This window comes from Schistocerca gregaria, chromosome 1, assembly GCF_023897955.1.
Source record: "Schistocerca gregaria isolate iqSchGreg1 chromosome 1, iqSchGreg1.2, whole genome shotgun sequence".
In the NCBI taxonomy this organism is placed as follows: domain Eukaryota; kingdom Metazoa; phylum Arthropoda; class Insecta; order Orthoptera; family Acrididae; genus Schistocerca; species Schistocerca gregaria.
Genome location: NC_064920.1, coordinates 629,272,336 through 629,289,233, shown reverse-complemented (window position 1 = coordinate 629,289,233; position 16,898 = coordinate 629,272,336). Strand labels below are relative to the sequence as shown.

At 37.7% G+C, this 16,898-nt stretch overlaps 1 protein-coding gene across 4 annotated transcripts in view; it reads left to right on the top strand.

The window, feature by feature from the left end:
- The window catches only part of LOC126359950 (presenilin homolog), a 155,804-nt gene extending 142,336 nt beyond the window's left edge, over window positions 1-13,468 (top strand). For all 4 annotated transcript variants that reach the window (XM_050007669.1, XM_050007671.1, XM_050007670.1 and 1 more), the window contains 2 exons: window positions 9,332-9,494; window positions 12,956-13,468. In XM_050007669.1, the coding sequence (XP_049863626.1) occupies window positions 9,332-9,487 (156 nt within the window). In that variant the 3' untranslated portion in view covers window positions 9,488-9,494; window positions 12,956-13,468. The remainder of the gene's footprint in view (window positions 1-9,331; window positions 9,495-12,955) is intronic.
- Window positions 13,469-16,898: the final 3,430 nt, after the last annotated feature.

Here is a 16,898-nt window from a genome sequence, read left to right as displayed (position 1 = left end):
TTGGTTCCAGTCTTCTAGGTTGCCTGAATTTTACTGCCCTTAAGCTATCTACTTCTAGTGATATACTATTGTTAGTTGTTATTCATAGCAACAGTGACATCCATTTGTAGCTGTATTGCACTCTATTGCAAGGCTATAGTCCTCTGATTCTTTCAAAAGTGCCGATTGTGCATAACTGTTTGAAGGTAAGACTACCAGCAAACATGTACCTTACATATTTATAATACTGCAAACATCCAGTTGATTCATCTGTGGCAGGCTATGCTGACCATGTTAAATTTCCAACAGTAAATTTCTTCATTTTCTAATTAAAATATCAGTTTTATTACCTTCAGTGCATAAGGCTACAGAGAAGATATACTGTACAGGAAACATTTTTTTCCAAACTTTCATTTTCAAGTTAAATATTCCACTATGGTATATCATGATAAATAAATTTTAACTTACTTTCTTCTTTTGTTTTCAGTAATATGTTGATTATTTTTTATTCAGAGAGACAATTCAAAAATGTAACAACACTATTATGAAAAGGATAGATTGCTACTAACCACATAGAGGAGACATTGAGGTACAGACAGACACAATGAAAAGACTACTAAACATGTAAACTTTCAGACAAAAAAGTCTCTCTTTGCAAAAAGACAACAAACACATTCACACAAGCACAACTCATACACATATGGCCTCTGTCTTCGTCCACTCCGCCGAAACGTATACATGTATAAAGTCTCTATAAAATTTTCTTTATTCTGTGCAAAGCTGAGTTACTCATATAATGAGCAGTGTGAGTCTACAGTCAATATTCCTTTTGATCTGAGTTTAAATTTTGCAGTTGGGAGAGATGTGACTGAACTCAACAAGGCATTGGCAAGCCTCAGTCCTGCATGCAGTGTATTTCTTTGATACAGTGTGGTCCTGTGGCTGATCTTTGTTTCTAGTATTGTGTTTTAGCAGGTCAGAATTCACATTTTCAATATTTGTTTGAGCCAGCACGATCAATTTAAAAATATACGTATTTGTGATCGTTAATGTTCCAGCTTTTGGGAATAAACCACACCATGAGTGTCTTTGCTTTGCACGGCAAATAATTCTTACAGCCCTGTTCTGTAACTTTAGAAACTTTTTAAGGTTTGCTTGTGTTGCGACACTTCGTTCTTGTATTCCGTATTTTATACTGGACAAGACTACTACATGATAAACAGTCTCTAGTACAGGGGTATCATTGCCACATTTGCTAAGTGTATTTATGGCAAATATATTTTCAGCCAATTTGCTTGCTGCCACAGAATAAACAAGCCTGTCCACTGAAGTGTGTCTTGTATTGTTATTTCCAGGAATTTAACATAGTTCTCTTTAGTGGCAATATCAGTTCCAATGTATTTCAGAATTTTTTTGTCTTTTGGTGTCAAAATCTTAACCGAGTGTTCAGTGCTTTCTTTGTGAAGACAAAGTGAGTTTCATTGAAATATTGAATTATTTCAGTTTTAATATGACTGCATAATGTTTCTAATTGATCATAATATTTATGCTTCTTATGTGGTTTTTGTGCAGTTTCCAACATCCCACTAGGTGAATACCGGGCTGGTCCCCACATCCTGCTTCAGTTACACGACTTGCAGACCTTTGAAACATGTGCGTACTATTTCATGGCTTACACTGGACGCAGACAGCTGGGGTACACTAATTCTGTCCCAGAGGGTATGGGGTGGCAACAGGAAGGGCATCCGGCCATCCTCTGACACTAACATCGCCAAATCCATAGTAACAAGGCTGACCTTGCGTTGAAGTGAGACAAAGGCCCAATGCAAATGATGAAGTGTAATGGAAAGAGGCCCGGATATGTTTTCAATGCAAGACTTCAAAATGTTTCTATTAAGCCCATCTCATCCTGAAGACATAGAATTGCATAATGCCTTCACTACGCATTTCATTTCATTGTCAGTTGGGGTGAAGTACGTGCTGTATGTAGAAGCATTAGCCTTAAAGTTATATTTAGGTTTCTGAAATTATCATAGTTAGACTAACCAACAGAACAAAGGTTTATTGTTATTGGGTGTGCAGTGATAATTTTTTCTTCAGAATGCCATTTTCAGTAATAACTAAAACATCCAGTTTATTGATACATATTGTTGTGTCCAAATCATTGTGTTTATTTCATAGGTTTCTAAAGTTTGGTGGAAAATCGTAAAGCTGAAATGGTATTGTTGGATGGTTTCTGTAGACTTTTATTGGAACCATTACATGGAAAATGTGGAGAAGGTGAACCAAAGACTGTGTTTTATCACGAAAACTCATAATCAATAACATACATTGAAAAAGTTCAGAGAAGGACAGCTCATTTTTTATTATTACAAAATAGGGGAGAGAAGGGTCATACATATGATATGCGAGCTGACGTGGCAATCACTAAAAAAAGACATTTTTCCTTGTGGCGAGATCATTTCACAAAATTTCAGTCACCATCTTTCTCCTCTGTATGTAGAAATATTGTATTCACTTCCCCCCCTGTGTAGGAAGAAATGGGAATCATAGAAAAATAAGAGCAAGGTTTAGGTATTCATTTTTCCAGTGTGCTCTTTTGAGAGTGGAATGGGCAAGAAATAGTCTGAAACTGGTTCTGTGAACCCTCTGCCAAACACTTGGATGTGAATTGCAAGTAGTGATGCTGTAGCACTCTGTCAGATTGTCCAGCAAGCTTTACATATTGTCCTGCTTCACACTAATATGTTAATGATAGTTGAACACAATGAGTAATGAGGATAATGACAAAGGGGGACCACATTTGTAGTGCGTGGATAAGTTGAGAATTTGGGTCTAACGGGAGGCTTACTAGGGTAGTCAATGCAGTTGCCATGACCACTGTATCTGGATGGCTCAGTGGTGAGAGCATCTGCCTAGTAAGCAAGACACCTAGTTTCAAATAGTGGTCCAGCACAAATTTTCAACCTTCCGCATTGATTTCAGTCAATGTGGTGTAACATTTAAACTGCGTGTTTGTGTAGGACATGAGTATGAAGACAAAACTGCCAAATATGCCAACTTAGCATTACAAACACTTAAATCAACATGGAGAATTTGGGTCTGACGGGAGGCTTACTAGGGTAGTCAATGCAGTTGCCATGACCACTGTATCTGGATGGCTCAGTGGTGAGAGCATCTGCCTAGTAAGCAAGACACCTAGTTTCAAATAGTGGTCCAGCACAAATTTTCAACCTTCCGCATTGATTTCAGTCAATGTGGTGTAACATTTAAACTGCGTGTTTGTGTAGGACGTGAGTATGAAGACAAAACTGCCAAATATGCCAACTTAGCATTACAAACACTTAAATCAACATGGAGAATTTGGGTCTGACGGGAGGCTTACTAGGGTAGTCAATGCAGTTGCCATGACCACTGTATCTGGATGGCTCAGTGGTGAGAGCATCTGCCTAGTAAGCAAGACACCTAGTTTCAAATAGTGGTCTAGCACAAATTTTCAACTTTCCGCATTGATTTCAATCAATGCCCGCTCGCATCAAAGGTCTGTAATTCCTTAGTGTATAGTTGAAGTTGGTTAGATGACAGTCCAGGGTATTTCTTGATTTAGAGCTGTTTGGTGGATAGTTAGAAGTTTCTAGGACAGGTAAGGAGCTGATTTCATTTATGGTTGCTGTAATTTTACACTTCGATCTATAGTTTTTGTTAGCAATGGGACTCTTGCTACTGACGCTATCCTTACTTTCAACAGTGTTAGGTCTGCTCATGAAATGGTGGAATTTTTGTTCGAGGCTGCAGCAAAACACGGTGTAACATTGAAATTTTTGCTATATCTGAGAGGTAAGACTAGGAGACTGACCATCGCTTCTTGTTGGATTGGAGATGAGTTCTGATAGTTTTGTTCGTCGGAAGTTATTCACGTGAATATAACACTCCCTACAAAATTCTGTTGCTTTTATAATGGTGGAATTTTTAATTTCGAGCACAAGTTGTGCAGACATTTATTTGCCTTCATTACTTCTAGATTTACACATGACCAATTTGAGAAGTGATGTGTAACTGGTGTGTCAACTGTAAACACCTTCTTTGGCATAATGCCTGATAATATCCTTCTTAAATCAATTATTATTTTCTGGCTGTTATTTTTAGCTGTCATTCGTTCCTGTGATTATAATGACAATATTTGAATTGGATATTGTACTGAGGCTGGTACCCACATTCTGTAAGATATCCTACACACATGGTATTTATTTATTTATTTTCAGAATACTTGAATGTGTCATTGACTGTAACTCATTATAGCAGCATTAATGTTCTTGCATAACATTTATTGAGTTACACACTACTTTGTATCTATTTCAACAGGATTGGAAGATTTCTTGGCTTTTTAGTGGTACTTTGTTTTGCGGAGAATGTTGCTCATTTTCTACGTTGTTCACAAATTTCGTTTGCTTTTGTAATATGTTCATTGTTCACAGTTGGACAAAACAGTGTAAACTTGATTGGATAAGCAAAATTCACTAAACTTTCTTTGTTGTTTCCACTTATTGCCCTGCTTTTGGAATGAATTGTTTAGCAAGGTCATATTTCCATTTAATTTTGATCTACTTTCAAGGCCTATGTTTCCTTTTGTAGCTAACAAATTTCCGCATGTGCGCATGTGCTACTCTTTGATCGCAGCTCTTTATTTTCTTTCTTGAGATATGTAATTTCTTTATTATGAACTCCGACAATTTTTTGCAGATTGTTAATACATTCATTTAAAGTTTCTGTAACATAATTGCAGTACGTGGTCTGTGGTCACTGATGCATCTCATCTGTAGTTTTTTTAACTTCTCCAGGTGACTGGATTATGCAGAGATTTCTATTTTCAGATGTGTTGTAACTTATTCTGAGGTCAGTTTTGATATTACTTTGAAAAAGTCTTTCAGTACCACTACCTTCTGCTTAAGAACGTTCTTATTGTTTTCTTAGCCTGGGCAATAATTCCTCTATTTTCATTTGCCATATCAGGGTGTATTATTTGACAAGAGTATGGAAACGATAGATTGCTACTCACCACATAGAGAAGGCATTGAGTTGCTGACAGGCACAATGAGAAGAGTGCTAAAATGTACACTGAGATGACAAAAGTCATGGGACATCAATATGCACATATATAGATTGGGTTGGTATCGCATACGCTATATACAGGGTGTTACAAAAAGGTACAGCCAAACTTTCAGGAAACATTCCTCACACACAAATAAAGAAAAGATGTTATCTGGACATGTGTCCGGAAACACTTAATTTCCATGTTAAAGCTCTTTCTAGTTTCGTCAGTATGTACTGTACTTCCTCGATTCACCGCCATGATTTCATACGGGATACTCTACCTGTACTGCTAGAACATGTGCTTTTACAAGTAAGACACAACATGTGGTTCATACACATTGGAGCTCCTGCACATTTCAGTTGAAGTGTTCGTACGCATCACAACAACAGATTTGGTGACCAGTGGGTTGGTAGAGGCGGAACAATTCCATGGCCTCCACACTCTCCTGACCTCAACCCTCTTGACTTTCATTTATGGGGGCATTTGAAAGCTCTTGTCTACGCAACCCCGGTACCAAATGTAGAGACTGTTCGTGCTCGTATTGTGGACGGCTGTGATACAATACGCCATTCTCCAGGGCTGCCTCAGCTCATCAGGGATTCCATGCGACGGAGGGTGGATGCATGTATCCTCGCTAATGGAGGACATTTTGAACATTTCCTGTAACAAATTGTTTGAAGACACGCTGGTACATTCTGTTGCTGTGTGTTTCCATTCCATGATTAATGTGATTTGAAGAGAAGTAACAAAATGAGCTCTAACATGGAAAGTAAGCGTTTCCGGACACATGTCCACATAACATATTTTCTTTCTTTGTGTGTGAGGAATGTTTCCTGGAAGTTTGGCTGTACCTTTTTGTAACACCCTGTATAAAAGGCAGTGGATTGGTGGAGCTATCATTTATACTCAGGTATTCATGTGAAAAGGTTTCTGACATGATTATGGCTGCATGACGGGTAAGACTTGATTTGGAATGGTAGTTGGAGCTAGACACAAGGGACTTTCCATTTCAGAGATCATTAGGGAATTCAATATTCTGAGATCTACAGTGCCAATAGTGTGCCGAGAATACCAAATTTCAAGCATTACCTCTCACCATGGACAGTGCAGTGGCCAACAGCCTTCCCTCAATGATGAGAGCAGCGGCATTTGCATAGAGTTGCTAGTGCTTACATAAAAGCAACATTGCATGAAATAACTGCATAAATCAATGTGGGCTGTATGATGAATGTATCCTTGGGCAGTGTAGCGAAATTTGGCTTAAATGGACTTTGGAAGCAGACAACCAATGCGAGTGCCTTTTGTGATGACACATCATCACCTACAGTGCCTCTTCTCAGCTAGTGACTGTTTCAGTTGGACCCTAGATGAGTGGATTAGCCATGGCCTGGTCAGATGAGTCCTGATTTCTGTTGATAAGAGCTGATGGTAGGGCTCAAGTGTGGCCGAGACCTCACAAAGCCATGGAACCAATTCGTCAACAAGGCACTGTGCACACTAGTGGTGGATTCATAATGATGTGGGCTGTGTTTGCATGGAACAGACTGGGTCCTCTGGTCCAGCTGGACTGACCACTGGGTGGAAATGGCTATGTTTGGTTACTTGGAGACTATTTGCAGCCAAACAGCGATGGAATTTTTATGAGTGACAATGCACCATGTCAGCAGCCCACAATTGTTCACGATTGGTTTGAAGAACATTCTGGACAATTCGAGCAAATGATTTAGCCACCCAATTGCCTGACATGAATCCCATCAAACATTTAAGGCACATAATTGAGATGTCAGTTCATCCACAAAATCCTGCACCAGCAACACTTTTGCAATTATGGACGGCTCAATATTTCTGCAGGGGACATCCAATGACTTGAGTCAATGCCACATTGAGTTGCTGCACTACACTAGGCAAAAGGAAGTCCAACACAATATTGGGATGTAACCTGTGACTTTTGTCACCCTCAGTGTATAAGCTTTCAGACAAAGTCCTTTTTCTGAAATAGAGAACATACACATACACATACACATACACAGTCACAGTCACACAAAAACAACTCTTGCACACATGGCCACTGTCTCTGGCCACTCGGGCCCTTCTGTGGCTGTATCTGATGTGGGTATCAGTCTGTTGGGATGAGTGATAGGGGTAAGGAGGACGCATGGGGTGGGGAGGAGGAGGCATAGCATGATAGGCATGGGGAAGATGCTGGAAGTGGAGGGGAACATGATGTGCTGCCTGTGGGAGCGTGTAGGGGCATGATGATCCCCATGTTAACAGTACTAGCATCTAACTGAACAAAACACCTTAAGAAATGGAAATAATATACACCATCATGATACAGGAACAAGCAAAATAAGTAATAATGTGACATTTAATCATGGAATATGATAGAGTAAAAATTGGGCACACCTAAAGAAGAGCTGTTCTTTCTGACATAATAGAAACTATTAAATAACAGGTAATTCACAAATAGCAATGTCTCTCACAGAAAACTGTGTTAACAAAAGACTGGAAAGTACAAAAGATGCAGTGCTCACGTGTACCTCAAAAACAACCGATAGTGAAATCAACTGGACGCAGTGCCACAGAATTTAAGAAAGGGACACCAAAAAAGCAAGTAAGACAAAGAAAACACCCAACAGCAACTGGTCTACCAGAACCACAAAAAATCACATGGAGGAGGCATGAAAACAGAGAGGAAGGCTACCCAGTTGAGTACGAAGACACACAGATTGAATTTCCGTAACCAAAACAGTTGTTACTAAAAACTGTACCCTCATCACAACTGTTTAGAGCATTACGGAAAACAAGCTTATCCTCATCCCACTATTGAATCCCATTGTGGGATGTGCATGATGCATTGAATAGATGTGCCCACGTAGCCAAAAGAACAATAGAGCTGTATTGCACAGTACCTTAAGATGTAAAACAGCTAACAGCTGTGAAAGTAATACCACTAAAGATTGTCTGGATCTGATACAGGTTCACATCCAAACACAGTGACAGTTTCTTGAATGTCTGTTGCACCATTATGCTAAAGTAGCCACTGAGTTAAGTATACTGTCAATCCTAAATTGGGTAGCATTAAATAGCTCAGAAATGCCCTCATGTGAGTGTAGTCTGTGGTTGAAGCACTTGCAAAGACTCAGCAGTTCGGATGTGTATGTGAGGCTGTAGGCTCTGAGTAGTGTGCGCTGTGCTGTGGTGAATAGAACTCGGATTGTGGGGCCACTTACGCAGTCAGTTCCTTGTCCAGAGAACATTAGCTGTGAACTCCCGACATTGACTGTTTGTGAGCAGTTGGGCTGCATGCTATGAATCCATGTGGCAGAAGAATACCAGGATACTTAGATAATGTCAAGTGACTTGCGGATGTGAGCTAGTGCCAGTGATAAAAGCACTGTACCCTGCAGATGTGGCACCACCATATACCGTAACAAATGGCTCTGAGCACTGTGGGACTTAACTTCTGAGGTCATCAGTCCCCTAGAACTTAGAACTACTTAAACCTAACTAACCTAAGGACATCACACATATCCATGCCCGAGGCAGGATTCGAACCTGCGACCGTAGCGCTCGCGCGGTGCCAGACTGTAGCGCCTAGAACTGCTCGGCCACCCAAGCCAGATATACCGCAACAGCTGCTGCAGGTGTGATGTGCTGCAGTCAAGTTGCAGGTGCCTTTGGCAGTACAGCAACCTGCAGCACTCTGCTGTGTGGTTGGTGGCTGTGTCAAAAGGCATCAGTCACAATTACTACAATTAAAATTATCTTTCTGAGAAAGTGTGAAACCTTAGACTGTGGTTCTGAAACAGCAAAGTTAGTCAAACTTTAATGTCAGATGTCAAACTTTAATGACCTATGATCAAGGATTCTGGCAGTCCAGAGGTTGTGTGTGTGTAGCTTTCGAGGCATATTTATTTAGATGAGCGGTTGCCTGTTTTCCATTTTATGGCTTGATACCTAGTAGTTCACTTAACATACATGTACAAATGTGAAGTTTCACAAACAAATTCATGTACTCAGTATCTCATATAATGATTTACAGGGATGATCTTAAGTGAGGATTCTAGTAATAGATTACATACAGGCATCAGTGGGAAGTGCAGAGGTAAAATTAGACTAATGCTCAGATAAATTTAAGCAGTCATTCATCTTGTGCTCCTTATGCAGGTGAAATGGGTAGAAACAAAACTTTTTATTGTGTACTGCATACTTATCAACTTATTTGATTAAATGTGCTCATTTTTTGTCATTTTGCAGGGCCTCTGTCTCACACTGTTGCTGCTTGCAATTTTCAAGAAGGCATTGCCTGCTCTTCCAATTTCTATTACATTTGGTTTAGTTTTTTATTTTACAACACGAGAAATTGTCAAACCATTTGCTGATAGTCTGGCCAGTGAGCAGGTGTTTATTTAGTCCACAGGTAAGTGTCATCTTTTTGTAAAACCAATTTATTATTTTTCATTAGGAAGATTTTATGGAATATGAACCACATTCACTATATTCATTTACTGATGGTTTCAAGATGCCATAACATTTTCAATTGGTTTCCATAGATGTATCAACTGTTAGCCACCCTCGCCCTTCCCCAAAACCACATTCCCCACCACACCTGCCTTCTTCCTACACCTGACACTATGCCTTACCCCAGTCAAGCTGCAGAACTACAGCAGGCCATGCTAGGTGTGGTATATGAGTGATGTGCCACATACTCCTGTGAGACATATTTAGGGACACCTAAAAGAATCTGAAATGAGACCCGTTGTTGGTGGTTGGTCAAATCTTACAATACCCAGATTTGTGGGGCAATCAGTGAGACTGTGGCCCAGCCAGTGTTAGACTGTGTAAGAGTGTGATGGCAGACATACTTGTTTTCAAGGTTCTGGTCGGCCATGTCTGACTGCCACAATGGAGGATCACCATATTGTGCACCAAGCGCGTTGTAACTCCCTCGTGTCTGTGACTGCCATCTGAGAAAAAGTAATGAACTTGCCTGAGCATTCTGAGTCATCCCATACCATTGGTTGGAGACTAGCAGCAGTCAGACTAGGGAATTACCATCCCATGTGTAGGTTGTTGTTATCGCCATAACAGAAATGGCTGTGTTTGGGGTGATGCTGAAACTGGGAGGCAAGGACAGTGAAAGAATGATGTCGCATTGTGCTCAGTGGTGAATTGCGACTCTGCACTACCCCACATCATCAGCAAGTATGGCGATGACCCGGAGAGTGGTCCAATTCTTCCTTTGCTGTGGAGAGACATAGTGGTGTTACTCCTGGTGTTGTGTTGTGGGTAACCATTGATCATGACTTCAGGTCATGGCTTGTAGTGATTGAGGGAACTCTGAAGGCACAGTGGTACGTGACAGACATCCTGTGTCCTTATGTGTTACCTCCCATCTGGAAATATCATGGTGTCATTAGTCAACAGAACAGTACTTGACCACACATGGCACATGTGTTTACGAAACATCTGCATGATGTTGAAGTACTCCCATGGCCAGTAAGATCTCCAGATCTGCCCCCCATTAAAAAGTGATGGACCAGCTCAGACATCAGCTCTGTACCAGTGCCAGTATTTAGGATATCAAGGACCAATTACAACTGTTGTGAATGAACTCACCTCATGGGAGGATACAACAGCTTAATTAAACTCTTCTCAACCAGATCAGTGCATATGTCCAAGACAGAGAGGGTGCAGTATCATACTGATAAGTGGGAGTCATATTGCCAAGTTCTTTGTAAATTTGACTCAATTTTGTAATCACCATATACCCTCTCAACCCATGAGGTTTCATTTTATTTCCACCGTATGTTCTGGTTGCTTTTTTTTTTTTTTTTTTTTTTTTTTTTTTTTTTTTTTTTTTTTTTTTTTTTTTTGCAGGCAGGATATATTATGAGATAAACTTACCTTTCAGGAAGTGAAATATATATTACTACCAATGGAAAATGGAATGGAATTAGTAGTTCCTTTGTCAGGGAGGAGAGAGGGGTGTGTTGGGAAAAGTTGAGAAGGAAGGTTACTCAGATTCCAGAATGAGAAAGATCCACCTGTAATGAGGGGGAGGGTAGACAAAGATGAAGGAGGATACACCAGATGGTTTTAGCATATCAGTCATCAAAGGAAAACATGTCATGTTGTATAAATACATAAGGCAGTTCTTGCAAACTGGCTGTGGCATTTGACTCTCTCAAATATTCAGTGACTTGCAAATCTCCTAAAAAAAATTTATGTGCTGAAGAACAGCTCCACCTGATATTCTGCCATTGTACTAAAACCAATTCCATTGAATCCATAATTTGCATCCGCTGTGGAAAGTACATAAAAACATTGGGTGGACAGGTTCGTATTTAAAATAAAATGACCAAATTGCAGCTGTAGGAATAATATTCGCGTTGTTTTCTATCAGTGCAGCATGCAAAGTGCATAAAATTTCACCTCTATGCAAATCATTCACTATCTTGGACCGATCATGTGAACATACGTCATGTGAGCTCAACCTATTTCAGGTACGAACAGATGCTTGTACAAGCTTATTGGTAAGCTAAGATTTGAAGTTCAGCTGTTGCTGTCATACTGCATGTGACACTCTTCATCTGTAGGTGTCAGCCATTTTGTTTTTCCATAATTACTGATCCCAAAATTTGTTCATGTTCCCTTATCTGCCATTTCTGCAAGAGCAAGATCTGATGTTTTGACATTTGTTGTATTGGCAGTTGTCTTGTTTTAAAATATATGATCTTAAGCTAATGTGATCAGCATTTGATTCTATAAAACTTTACTAAATGTGTGTTGATATTTTGGTATAACAAATAATTCAGCTGTATATCACAGCTTTGCCTTGTTACAACTGGAGAGAAAGGGCACATATACAACTGCAGTGACAAACCCCAAGTAGTTATACCAATGAAGACTACTTGTAAAAGTTACCAAAATGGTGATTCTTTGGGCTATTTTGTCGAAAACTGACAGCCTGAGTCCGTGGCTGTGTAAAAAATATAAGTTGACTCTTACAGAGAAGATAACTGCAACCAATCACTTTTTCTAATGTTATTTATTTAAATAATGCCATTACCGGTTTCAAACTGACAGGCTCATCAGACGACCTGTTCACATTAAGATTCATTTTACATTAGTTTTCACTTTTTGTTCTCCTAAAACATGAATTTTTTGGGGGGTAGTGGTGCCCTACAACCAAAACAAGATATGAGCCAGTGTCTATTTAACTGTAATTATGCCTAAGAATGATTTTAAATGATCCAAACAAATTATCGAAGGGAAGATGTTTTGGTCACTTACGTTGAAATCAGTGCCATTAGATTCCAGTGCTGACTGCTTGTGTTCATACAGCTGCAAAGCCTGCATGAAGCACCATATATAAAGAAAGTGCTTCATACAGTCTGCACTGCATGAACACAAGCAATCAGTACTAGAATGTAATGGTGCAGATTTTTCAATGAGAGTGGCCAAGACATCTTCACTTCAATAATATGTTCACATCATTTTAAATTGTTGTGAGGCACAATTACAGTGAAATAGACATTTTCTCATATCTTGTTTTGGTTGTAAGGCACCATTGCCCCAAGGAAATTTCATCATTTGGGAGAACTAAAAGAGAAAACTAATGTAAAATGTATCTTAACCTGAACAAGCCGTCTGATGATGAACCTTTCAGTTTGAAAACACTAACAGCGCTATTTAAATAAATAAATAGCATTATAAAAAGTGGTTGGTTGCTGTTATCTTCTGTTTAACAGTTAACCTATATGATGATTCTTAGCTTTACAACAACACTTTCTTTTCTTTAGTTGTTATACTGATTTATTACAAAATATGTATTTTGTTTCTCTTTTCAAGTGAACTAAACTATTGTTATTTTCACAGGTCTTTACCATATTCACCTCTTTAAGTAATTGTTTGGATGTGGTCTGACAGATGCTGAAAGCAGCTTGAGAGTGTTGCTTACTTGGATGGAACCTCTGTCACCAGACCTTGCAAACTGATCTATAGTCTGTGATAATGAAACTGTTGCATTCACTTGTCTTTGTTACCATAATTTTTGGCGGCTTGATATATCTGAAACTCAGTAGCTAGAGATGGAACTTACATATGTATATTACAACAGGCAACAATTTTTATACTTAATTTGCTAACTTATACTAAAGCCAAATATAAATAAAATTTAAAAGTTGAAAATTAGGTTAAATCGTACATGTAACTCTAGTAACTAATTGATATTGATCCTCAAGTATCATAGTTGATCAAAAGATCATGAAGAACAGTTGTTTCATATTTTTCTTTTATGTAATTATGAAGTGTGAATGAAATTCTTGGACTCTGACATGTACGTTATTTTGAATGGATGTGTTCATTAACAAATATATCCTCATGAACAAACGTTACAGTAAGTTACTTTAAAATTTTCTGTTAAGGTACAGCCACTTTATAATTAGGCCTACCTGTATTACATGCAACTTATAGTGCAGTATTTGATGAAAGATAATGGATAAGTTAAATTCTGTTCAGACACATATTGAAGTGAAAAAAGAAACTAAAAAGCGCATAAAAGATGTGTAAAGTCTTTAGATAAATTGTTTGTCGTTTGGAATGGACACCACATGGAAAAGTTGACAATATCAAGGTTTCAAAGTGAGTGGTTGCCTCTTATGGTTCAGAGAGCAGACAAAAATATATGAAAATAAAAAGAAAATCTACTCAGTAATATACTTTCTTCCGCATTATGGAAAAGATACATGGGATGAAATAGATTTAATTAGTGAAACATTACAATCAAAATTCAAATTGCTGTGACACTGAATGACAAATTTTCCCATGTGCTTTCCATTTCTTTAAATTTCTTCTGTCCTGTTTAGCTCAGTATTTATCTACTCAGGAACCAGGACTTTTGCCTAGTGCCCTGTGCAGTCCCCATTCCCCTCCCACCTCTCAAGACCATATTTTTAATTAAAATATAAAAGACACTGCCAGTTTATTGATGTGGCTATTACCCTCAACATCAGTTAATTAGTTAGTTGTGGAGTTAAAATGTCTACTTGGAGTGTAATATTTATTGGAAGAATCACTGACAAGGAGACCTCATGCCAATCGGATTTTTATAACTTTTTATATTTGTGGTACATGAAGTTCAGAACTCAAATATCAATTTGCCAAAGCAGTTCAGTGCAAACCCTCCCTCCTCCCCTCCCCCCTCCCCCTCCCCCTCCCCCCTCCCCCCACACTCACACAATCACACACAAAAATGGTCAAGAAAATTGACTTTGAAGTTTTCTGATCATCATTAATATGCTAAATTAAGGTCAGTTTTTTACAGGAAGCACGGTAGTGTGCTTGCCTGCTGTGTAGGGGACCTGGGTTCGATTCCCAACAGTTTCAAATTTTTAAACGAAGTTGTGTGTTCTTCAAAAACTTCCATGAAGTGTAAAATACATAAAGATAGGGAAACAATCAATAACATTAATTGCTTGATCGGCTCTCATTTGTAATTCTTTTTCATTTTTTTTTTTCCATTTAGTTCAAATACCTATGTCATTTAAATACAAAAGTTGTCAGATATATGCTGGTTTATATATATATATATATATATCATTTTTATGAAAAATGCATGTTTTTCTTATTGCTAATGACATATCACTCAAAAATCCAGTTTTTATAGCAAACATAAATTCTTATTACCAATCTTTTATAAAAATTGATAATCAGCAATGTTTAGATTTAAAAAAGACATTACAAATTATTTTTTTGAACTGCTTTGATCAATTGATATTTGAGTTCCAAGCTTCACCTACTATAAATATAAAAATTTACAAAAATCCAATTGGCATGTGATGTCCTTATAAGACTGTAGTTCCTAACGTTTAATTTGAACAACTCAAATTTCATAAAAAATACAATTACTGTATTTATTTTGTTCATATTGCATGTACAGTTTTATATATTTTTAATAATAGAATTTATAATACCTAAAATCAGTTTCATATTTATTGTTGTACTTCTTTTTATTACCACATTAACACTGCTCCACCCCTGCAGTGCTATTGTTTTATGAAAGATCTGATGTTGTAGTATCAAATCTCCTCTTTACAGGGCAGAAATTAGCTTTGGTTACATATTATTCAATTTTAAACAGAAAAAAATATCGTTTGAATTTTTAGTTAAAAACAAGAGTTTACTCAGGATTACAATAACTTTTAGGAAGTTGTGAAATGTGCTAGAGAAGATTGGAAATGAGATGTCAGCAGTGAAACTGTTAGCGTAGTACTGACAACTTTTTTAAATCTGGATTTGTTTTTATTTTCAATTTTTTATTGAACTGCCATAAAAATTTCAAAACTTGTTAACTTTGGTTTATGAGAACCAATAATATACCTTGATTATTATAATTTTCTGTACAAAGATCCGTCATCTCAGAGCATTCAATATGAAAGTAGACCACCCGACCAATACAAGACATTGCTATGGATAAATTTGTACCTATTAATAGATGATGTGCTATTCTTGAACAGAAGTGAATTGGATTTATTTGCCTGTTGACGATTGTTGTGTTGTATAAGGCATCGTAATTTGTTACATAATTATACAGTTGCTTACACAAATTATACAAAAGGTAGATACATAATTCTATAGATGGTTATACAAATGATTATACAAAAGGTTGACGTATATAGATATTATTACATAAATATTGCATATCTTGTGCTCATCCATAATTAGTTTTGTTACACTGGTTGCACAGACAAATTTTGTTGTGTGTCATAAGTTACAATTTTGTTAGTTCACAATCACATTTATAATAAAGGAGCATCATATTTTTCATTATATAAAATAGTAATATATTTTCACTATATGAAAGAGCATCATATTTTTTCATTATGTATGCATTCACTTGTACTGTAGAATGCTTTGTCTTTCAGCCATATCTCTACCACCATTTTAAATTTATTTTCATGCTATTCCGTTGTGCCATGTGATATAGTGTTAAAAAAGTTTAGCCAGCATGTACAAAATAATTTTGGGCTTTACTCAAACGCGACCAACGAATGTCTAATAAGTTTCTGTTTCTTGTTTCATATGAGTACACATCTGATCTGCTTTCATACGTGTTTGGCTTGCATAAGTGCTTTGAGTATGTATGGACTGGGCACTGTAAGTATTTTGTGCTCAATAAAGTAGTGTCCGCAAGAAGGTAATTTGCTCAGACCAAAAATACATCTATGGCTTCTTCTGCCAGAAGAAGACATATTTTGTCCCAACAGAGTTACCCCAAAGAAGCATTCCATAATGCAAATGTGCATGAAAAAAGGCATAATATGCCAGGGTCACGCACTTGTTAGTGACACAATCCATGCCAACTTTCTGCACAGCTCTTCTGTGTGGGTATTCCAGCATAATTTAGTATCTAGATATATGCCTAACAATTTTACTGAATGTCTGAGTTCATTTGGTCCATTATTAATTTCTCTAAGGGAAAAGAGGATGTGATCAGTTTTGTTTTTATGTAATGACAGTCTATTTTCATGGAACCACTGAGTGTCCTTTTCCATGATTTAGTTGTTCATTTGTTTGACAACATTCACATCACTATGTGACATGATAAAAGTTGTGTCATCGGCATACATTACCAGTTATTCCATGTTTTTCAATTTTTTTAATTAAAATACTCTCTGCGACAGTGTCAAATGCTTTGGTTAAAGCTACTAAAGTTGCATAGGTGTGTTCCCTATTTTCAAAACCATGTAATATTGATCATAAAACTTCCTGAAATGCCTTTATCGTTGATGGCCTACTTCAGAATCCATATTGGCCCCTA